The sequence below is a fragment of the Lathyrus oleraceus genome, chromosome 3, assembly GCF_024323335.1.
Source record: "Lathyrus oleraceus cultivar Zhongwan6 chromosome 3, CAAS_Psat_ZW6_1.0, whole genome shotgun sequence".
In the NCBI taxonomy this organism is placed as follows: domain Eukaryota; kingdom Viridiplantae; phylum Streptophyta; class Magnoliopsida; order Fabales; family Fabaceae; genus Lathyrus; species Lathyrus oleraceus.
The window spans coordinates 275,145,933-275,155,226 of record NC_066581.1 but is presented as its reverse complement, the minus strand read 5'-3'; the positions used below and the strand labels follow the sequence as shown (position 1 = coordinate 275,155,226).

General features: G+C 35.3%; 2 protein-coding genes across 8 annotated transcripts; one reads left to right on the top strand and one right to left on the bottom strand.

Moving 5' to 3' along the window:
• Positions 1 to 1,349: 1,349 nt before the first annotated feature.
• Positions 1,350 to 2,230, top strand: LOC127126957 (protein TIC 20-II, chloroplastic). The gene has a single exon (XM_051056028.1). It carries the CDS (start codon positions 1,488 to 1,490, stop codon positions 2,112 to 2,114), a length of 627 nt encoding a protein of 208 aa, XP_050911985.1. The 5' UTR covers positions 1,350 to 1,487; the 3' UTR covers positions 2,115 to 2,230.
• Positions 2,231 to 3,683: 1,453 nt separating this feature from the next.
• Positions 3,684 to 8,865, bottom strand: LOC127126955 (uncharacterized). 7 transcript variants are annotated; one of them, XM_051056024.1, is made up of 13 exons: positions 8,519 to 8,865; positions 8,378 to 8,430; positions 8,102 to 8,270; positions 7,953 to 8,016; positions 7,286 to 7,365; positions 6,963 to 7,116; positions 6,348 to 6,409; positions 6,189 to 6,251; positions 5,948 to 6,006; positions 5,554 to 5,635; positions 4,839 to 4,885; positions 4,507 to 4,740; positions 3,684 to 4,026 (listed from the first exon to the last, which is right to left on the bottom strand). In XM_051056024.1, the coding sequence occupies exons 1-13, from the start codon at positions 8,663 to 8,665 to the stop codon at positions 4,008 to 4,010; spliced, it is 1,233 nt and encodes a 410-aa protein (XP_050911981.1). In that variant the 5' UTR covers positions 8,666 to 8,865; the 3' UTR covers positions 3,684 to 4,007. The 7 variants fall into 7 exon arrangements, 4 of the variants coding, with proteins under 4 accessions (XP_050911981.1, XP_050911982.1, XP_050911983.1 ...); XR_007805159.1 differs by lacking the exons at positions 3,684 to 4,026; positions 4,507 to 4,740 and adding an exon at positions 5,774 to 5,822 and having other exon boundaries at positions 4,834 to 4,885; positions 8,519 to 8,822; XR_007805160.1 differs by lacking the exons at positions 3,684 to 4,026; positions 4,507 to 4,740 and adding an exon at positions 5,774 to 5,819 and having other exon boundaries at positions 4,834 to 4,885; positions 8,519 to 8,822.
• Between the last annotated feature and the right edge of the window lie 429 nt (positions 8,866 to 9,294).

Genomic DNA, 9,294 nt, shown 5'->3' with positions numbered 1-9,294 from the left:
CCTGTTTCCTGTTGTGCGTTTCTTTTGACGTCTCAGCGTCTCTGTTCAGTGTTTTGTTTCGGCGTGCGTTAGCCGAGCTACGAGTGCTCTGATTCTTACTCTGGTTAGAGAAGATACGTATGCATAGGATGCGATATCCTAGCGAGCACGTTTCCCATTTCCCCGAACTACATCGACTCTGATGTTTGTTTTTGACAAACTACGTAGGCCCAGGATGCGACATCCTGCCGAGTCCGCTTTCTCCGTTTTTCTTCACCTGTGTTTCATTCCAGTGTGTGTGCAGTTTTTGAGCAGTTTCTCAGCCACCTTATTCTTTTCTTTTGAGTGTGGATCCCGTCGAGTACGACGGACGTGAGGGGTGCTAATACCTTCCTCTTGCGTAACCGACTCCCGTACCTTGCAATCTCTGGTTGTAAGACCATTCCTTTCCCTTTTTCAGGTTTACTTCGAGCGTTTCCTTTCCCTCCCTTGGGATAAATAACGCACGGTGGCGGTTCTGTGTCTTTCCCGCCGGTTGTTTTTCGCGTGCCCAAATTAACTACATAATCCAAGATAAATGAAGTGAAATTATAAGATCATAAAAATATGCTTTAAGTCTCATGTGTTTTGATTATTTACGTTGTATAATCATGATTGAACTTCGCATTATTGAACTGAATATTTGAATATCACTCGAATTAGAAACAAAAGAAAAACGTGTATGATTAACTGTATATTAACGTGTCACACTGTAATCAATATATAAAGAGATTGCTCACCATTTTCATCTGCCATGGACTTAATTCTAGTAGATGAAAACTAAATTTCTAGTATGATTGAAATGAAACACCAACTCTCTTTATATAAAAAAGACAAATATACTACCAAAATTGGTGGGAAGATTATTTTGGTTTTTAAAATTTGGTGGGAAGATGTATAAAAAAAATAGAGGGAAATTTAATTTGCATCTAATTTTTCACGATGAGAATGTGGAAAGCCAATTTTTTTGTTGTAATTATTTTTGGATAGAATAAATGCTGACCAATTTTTATTATATCAACATTTGGCTTAATTATAACATTAATACTACTAAATGTTTAACTTAGGGGTATTTTTGGAAGTACAAGTTTATTTTTCAGAAAAATTAATTAAAAAAAATATTCATTGGTTTGTGTGATTTCTTATGTTTGTCTCTTACAAATAGGAACGGAGGTAGTAATATATACGATAAAACACAATAGAAAAATGGACATACATATACATTTTTGAAGTATATTTCATTTTCAAACATTCAATCAACCAAATATTTGACATGTATAATTATAAAATCCTAGTAATAAATTTATTTTGAAGAATTGAAATTTATACAAGTATTTATTACGAGTCTCTAGTACTATATCTAGCCCAGCCCAATGAATGCAAGTGCAGTAGAATAAAGGATGAATACAGAAACAAAGCCCTAAAACAGTTGCATTTCATTGCGGTTACCAAAACCTCAATTTGAAAAAATGGCATCCCTTGCTCTTCTCCGTCCCTGCACATTCCACCACACCCACAAGCCTTCTACCCTAACCCTCAAACCAAAACGCAATTCCATTTCATTCTCACCTTTATCAACACCACCATCAAAACTCAAACTCCGAAATGGCGTCGTTAAAGCCAACCTATCCTCGCCCGCACCACCGGAGCGGTTAATCTCAATCGCCGCATACGCACTTCCATTCTTCAATTCCCTTCAATACGGTCACAACATCCTTACACAATACCCTAAATTCGCACTCCTCTTCGATCCAATCATTCCCTTCCTTTCATTCTACAGATCCCTCCCTTACGCCTCGTTTGTCGCATTCTTTGCTCTCTACCTGGGGATAGTGAGAAACCCTAGTTTCCCTCAATTTGTTAGATTCAACGCTATGCAAGCACTCACGCTCGATGTTCTCCTTGTACTTCCGGTTCTGTTTCAGAGGATCTTCTCTCCCGGTCGATATGGATTGGCCTTTAAGGTTATGGTTTGGTCTCACAATGTGGTGTTCGTTTTTAGTATTCTCTGTTTTCTTTATAGTGCTTTGTCTTGTCTTTTGGGTCGGACTCCTTACTTGCCTTTTGTTGCTGATGCTGCTGCCAGACAAATCTGAATATCATTTCTATGTTTATATTTCTTTATTGTATTATCCATAAACAAATATTCTCTTTTGTTTTAATGTTTGTTACTTGATTGGAATGAATGAATACAATTAGGTGTCCTTTTCAATTTTGACCTAAATTGCTTGCCATTGGATCATATATTTTGCCAATTAATGTTGTAAATTCTAATCAACCTGTTGAATCATTAACCGGCATTGTCAATTGTTTGATTATTCATCGTTTTTAAACACAGAAATAAACTATGTAACTAGCAAGTAATTGTTTTTCAACAATTAGATTACTTGAGATCATGGTTCTTAATCATAAGAACCTTTCACCTGTTTATGGATGACTATTAAGTGTCCGGAAACCGTTTAGATATATAAGGGAGATTCTTCTCTCTCAACTGAATCTTATTTATAAGGTTTATTTGTATTTGTGGAATGTTTTAGAGAATACTTGTTTATATCACCCTTGTTTTGGCATGTTACTTAAAACTGAAATGCTGGCTTTTTATTAGGCATGACATCGTCTTTAACTCCCAAACCCGAATTCCATAATAATTTTTGTTTTCCGTCTCCGTTCTCATTGGGAATGGTGTCTAAGGGTTTGGGTATCCTTCTCCCACCATCTTTAAGTAGTGAAGTCAAATTTTTTTAATTAAAATATTTATTTTTTCAAAATCAAATTACATTATAAATTTATTATGTATTTTATTATTATAAATAAAAAACTGACGAGTTCACATTATCAGACTCTTCTCTGTATTTTTATAATCAAAAAAAATTCAAATTCGAATTCAAATCCAATCAAAATGGATTATTCCCATCAAACTCAATGTGGATTCGAATCCAAATCCATATTTTAATCATGTGCAAAGACTTGAAAATAAACACTAAGTGTGATGATAAGTATAAGTGAAACATTTGAAATTATATTGATCTGTTTTGATGCCAAATTTTCAGACATTTCAAATAACTGAATCAATCCCAGCGATTGTGTGAGCTGATCAATTAATTGGTTTAAACGTAAGGACTTCAATAGAATTACAAACATATTTTGGTACGGTATGGATATAAAAGAGCTGTTAACTGCAAAACAAACAACAATGTGCTTGTAACTACATGGCAGATGACAAATCTACAATCTAGCTACTTTAAAAGTTGATAAATTTCTCGAAAAGTACAAAATACACTGTATTCTGAAGAGCAATATTCAATGATTATGTAAAAATGCAGTATTCAAAAGAAATGTCAATGGCTGCGACTACTACATTCCGTTTCTATGGATTTTTTTAAAGATTTTTGAAAAACGCATCTAAATAATGCATTCTACAACTCAATACACCAAATATTGTCAAGACAATTGAAAAAACGGTGACCCACCTTTGCAAGAATTTCAAGTTGCAATTTTATGCACAACCAACTCCTTGCAATGAACGTAGCACATATACCTTCTAATAGAAAATAAGTAATAACTACAAATGAGGTCTGTAAAATCTTTTTACACTGCCCTAGGCCCCATGGGAATGTTAATTGAAACAAATTTGCCATAAATTATCAGAATCATAACAAAAAATCTCGGCAAAGATAAATTAAATTCTTAGTACTTAAAAGGGCATGATGCATAAACATAAAGGATGCACAGTTTTGTTTTAACAAGTCATAGACAACCAAAACAAAACTACTAATATTTTAAAGCACGGCTGCAGAACTGCTCCAAGTAGGCAGATTGCAAATTAGATTTAACTACTCCAAAGCAACACCAAACCATGATTTAGTAACACCTAAGCTCAAATTACATCCATATTTGGATATTGTTCATACAATGCAAAATTATTTGTCCAAAACAAGGTTCAACATTCATCCAACATCTTGTAGCATCCATAAGATTTATGGCAGCTGCTAGTACCGATCATGACGCCTGGCAAAACAGCAAAAGACATGTTACTTTGAGGCAGCCATAATAATATAACAATAGGCTTTCAATAAAGTGAAAGTTTTTTAGAGAAATAAAACTTCGACCAATGGTGTGAAAACCAGTTCATAACATATGAGATGTATATAATCTATGTATTGGTTAAAATAAACTCTTGGATTTTGGTTATCAATAGTCGAAATTGGTCACTTTTCTCTAAAATAAAACCCATATCTGGAAGATCAGCCAAAGACTAAGAACTAGACTTTCAACACACAAGAAATTAAACATCACAAAACAAGGAATGCTTTAGGTTTGACAATTTAGTAAAAGCCGTATTGATCCTGGAACAGCATGTATCAATCCTATTTGATCCAGTACATACTGGTTTACAGTTGGTTATTAACAGTGTGCCGCAGAATAAGGACCCACAATTAAAAAAAAAGTTAAGGATTTAATAAAATAATTAGTCAATCATGCTTGTACCTATGACGATCATAATCTCTAGAACGCTCTCGAGATCGTGACCTCCGACGACTTCTTGAATCATATGAGCGGGATGAGTCTCTGTCCCGATCTCGGTCATATCCACGGTCTCTATCATGGTGTCTATCACGGTCCCTGCTTCTGCGATCATTGTCTCGCCCTCGCTCATGGCTCTCACCACGTTCACGGTCCCTACTTGGCTCCCTGTCACGGTCCCTACTCCTTTCTTTTGATCTGAACATATAAATGCAAACAATGGTTGACTACATATGAAATCCTACTTAACTGCCTATTAAATATGCTTTTTTAAGTTTAGAAGCAATAAAATTTACCTTCTGTCATCAAGACGATCAATCTTACGACTCTTGTTTCTTTCTTCCTGAACCAGAGAAAATAATAGCATTAGATCTGTCCTATCTCCAATTAAAGCAAAAGTTCACATAGTATTTGATATAAAAGCTTCGAAATCAAACAATAAACTGAACAAATGCCCGGAAAGACAAACCAGGGTCATGCAAAGTCAACCTCATTTCTTTTTATTCTTCCGCTTGTCTATGAATGGTCAAGCACTTCGAAATAATCAGAAGTAGCGCTTAGAGTTACCAATGCACATTAAAAAAAGAATACTGAAAATAAGATAATAGTATATTACTCCCGATGTTGGTGGCCAAAAAATAGGTGAGGTGGCAAACTTCTTGTGATGGGATGGACCATCTCGTCACTAACTAGTGATAACTAACTAGAACCCAGATGAAAATCTGAAACATAATATACCATAATCTTCAAATGTAGTAATTAAATTAAATAACTAAATTTTCTGAGTCACAACATGTTTCCTTTTATACATGATTCCAGAAAGATATAAAAGCAATAGCCCGGAAGATGAACAGAGGAGAGGATTTAGGAGTCACGCTGTTAACAGTTAACTGGTAAAACCTAGCAATTTCCACATATTCTAAAATTTCAAAGATGAAATACTTATTAAACAATCAGTTTCAAAATAGGATAAAATTACACAAGATCGGAAATTCGAGAAAGATTACTTACTTGAAGTTCTGCCAACTTCTCACGAATTTGCATATACCCTAAATGAAGTTTCCCTCCAAAATGATCAGCTAATCGACGATCACTGTAAATAATATAAATCAAAATGTTACTGCAAAATGTATAGAAGTATCAAGAAAACATATTGATGTACAGCTTGATTTCCCCATACATTTCTAACTAGGAATAGCATGATCTACAAGCAAAAACATAAAAGACGCACATTCTTTAGCTGCAAAAGTTATCCCTCGTAAAACTGGCACAAGAGCCTGCTGGTGACAAGGAGGTATTACTAACGGGTCAAAAGCTGAAGCAGTTGAAACCCCAAATTCTAACACTATAAATCCCTAGTAAAACTTCAAGAGAAAAAATACACGGGTGCAGAATAAGTTCTAACCTGTCATACACACTTAGAAATGCTCCACAGATGTCGCACACACGTAGCTTCTGATCAGTCTGAATTGTTGAGTAAAACAGTAGTAAGAACCATTACAGTTATGCTATAGCTAAAACAGATTACGGATGAAAACCGCAAGTAAGCCAACTCACAATCCACACAATTGCCTAAGGCCTATCTTATTACAGAAAGTGTTTTTTATCAATTGAAAAGAGTTGTGAATTATGTAAAGTCTACTCACAATCCGCACGTCTGCAGCGGTATACTTTGATGAATCCAGTGCCGGCTCCTGCCTGGAAGGAAGCTGTGATAAAAAAAAATATCTTCAAACTTAAGAGCCATGTCACATTATACTAACCTTTATAAACAAGCTCATAATAAAATAAAACAAATGAATGACCTTCTTAAGTGCTTCAGCCTCTTCCAATGCTTTCTGTGCCTCATCAATCAATCCTTGCTCACCTGTTCATTCAAAACAATATAATTTAAATAAACTAGTGCTTTCCTAAAAGAAGGCATTTTTTTTACACTTTGGAGTTGCTAAATATAATTTGTTTACAGGATATATTATTAAAGGAGAGACAGGGTTGAGGAGCATTAGTGGAAATATACATGATCCAAAGTAATGGCGGTGGACTTCTTGAATTAGCAAAGTTGTTCCTTTATAAACTAAACTTAAAAGCTAACACTTATTGAGAATATAATTAATGAAACTTTCAGCAATATTCAGTCAGACATTGGTTGGGGAAAAATATATTATTTCTTTGACATGCTGAAAAGGAAAAGAGTATGCATTTATGTCAACTGAAGAAAGATGTGTCTGTACTTTTTTAGTTATGCTCACAACTATCATTTTGTGCAATACCAGTCATCGTCTACTAATATGGCTATATGTTTATCAATCTCTTCACAAATATTATGAGTGTGTGCACACACACATATACATGAAACAACACTAGAGTAAAAATCAACAGAATCAAATATGATCTAACAGATGATAGCATCACTGACTTACCAAGATCCTCAGCCTTCTTCAACTTTTCATTTATCATCTCCTGTGTGCGAGCATCAGGAGTAATTACAGGAAGGGGTGCCAATGGTGGTGGATTAGGCAGAGGTTGAGGTAAAGATGCCCTATCTTTGTTGAATGCATCTAAAAGAAGCGTAGACTGTTTGAAAATTGATATATAGCCAAAAGAGTTGTCAGTATTAGTATTCTCCCATGTAATGGTGATCAGAATCAGATAACTAAATTCACGGTCTATTGATGTACAAATGCAAAAGAAAAACACACCCATGATCACCCACAGATCTTCATGTTCAAGGAAGATCACTGACCTGTTTGTCTGCTCTTTTGATTCTAAGTTCTTCAACAATCTCCAATGCTCGAATCTTCATATCTGACAAGCCTTCAAGATCTGCATGTGTAGAATTATTTTACAACAGAAAAGAATAAACAAAATCCAGACAGTTTGACATTTTGGGTGATGAATAAAAGCATCTAACTACATATCAAACAGTTCAAAGCAAATCAATTTCATTTGACCGGCAGTTCTCATTCATACTAGTAAGATCTTGCAAACTAATAACTGGAGTTGAAGAAAGTTATCTAGGGATGTTACTACCAACATCTCCACTAGGACCTATTCAATCCCTAAAACAGATCATGCCTATCTAGGGATGTTACTACCAACATCTCCACTAGGATCTATTCAATCCCTAAAACAGATCATGCCTATCAACAGTTCCAAGTCGTGTATGACCCCTTCATTATTCATTCATATGATACCCACAGAAACATGCATGTTCATCTTATTGGAAAAGCTACACTTGAGACAAGAAACTATGGGTTTGCAGCAATAAAATCATATAACATTAATGACTTCAAGTCGTGTATCACCCACCTCTTTTATCATTCTATTATTCTTTCATCTAAACAGAACTTTCACATTATTTTTTTACTAGAAAATCCACACATTATTGAAATTGAGAGTAATAACAGTACCATATTTATCAGCTTCTTTCAACTTCTCTTTGATTTCTTTGGCCAACTCAAGCACTTCTGGTGTCTGCACGTCATATAGACCAATTATTATTACAACCTACAAGAAACCATCAACTCCTACCACAGCTCAATATATACTGAAGAATCACCTGAGTAACTTCAGAGACTGAAATTGCAATTGCCGCTTTGGCATCATCATCTTCGAGTCTCTTAAGAGCTCTACCAATTTTCCTATCACATTCACCAATGAGCTTATCAATAACATCCTCCAACTCCCTCTCGTAATTATCGATCCCTTTGCCTCTAGCTTCCTCGTATCTAGAAACAAAGTTAAGCAAATACTACCATCCAAAAACACAATAATCACATTCACAACACAATGGAACAACAATTCAAGTAGAGTATAGCAAGATCGCGAAGGATACTCTTTTCTGAGCTGCAATGAGTGAACTTTAGGGCAAGGACCCATATCCATTTTCTGAAACAAAGAAAAAACGATGAAAACCTAAGTAATCGCCGCTAAGCTTAATAATAATAGAATGGAAAGAGAGAGAGAAGTGGACTACCGTTAACTGGAAGAGTTCGTGAGGGCAAAGACCGACGAGGTAGAGACGGCAAACATCGCGATCGTAATACTTGCGGTTAACTTCACGGACGTCGCCGTTTCGATTGGCTCCCATGAGCACATCGAGCTGCTTCCGTATAGCATCCATGTTTCCTTCTCTCTCAGTTCTCCTTTTCTTTGTTTTCGATCTGGAACTCCAATTTACCGAGTTATGTTGAGTTGACGAGTTAGGGTTAGATTACGTTCATGAAGTAAGAGTCTCATTAAGCTGATACTAGTAATAAAAAAAAGGATAAAATCTAATTTCTTTTTTTTTAAATTGGTGTTTTCTTTTTTTAGTAAAAGACTAATGAAATACTTGTGTGTCGCATGGATGTAGTGTCCAAAATCATTATTAATTTTTTTACAATTTTAAATAAATAAAAAGAAACATAAAAATAAATGGTGTGGGAAATAGTTTTTTTTTTTTAAAATAATTAACTTTTTCAAAAATAATTTCAAAATAATAAAAATTTTAATTTTTTTTTCTAAAATAACCACATTTAAAAGAGGATGCGTCAGATGCACCGGCGCATCTCTTAAGGATCAAGAGGAGGTGTCAATGGCATGAGCGTCTGAGGAGGCGCCAATGTCCTTGGCGCCTGCATTAGGCCTCATGAGGAGACGCCAATGTCTATGACGCCTGCATGGTGCCTCAATAGGAGACGTTAATGTCTCTGGCGCCTGCATGTGTTGACATGTTAGACGTCTAGCCTCTTGGTGCATGTATTTTATATC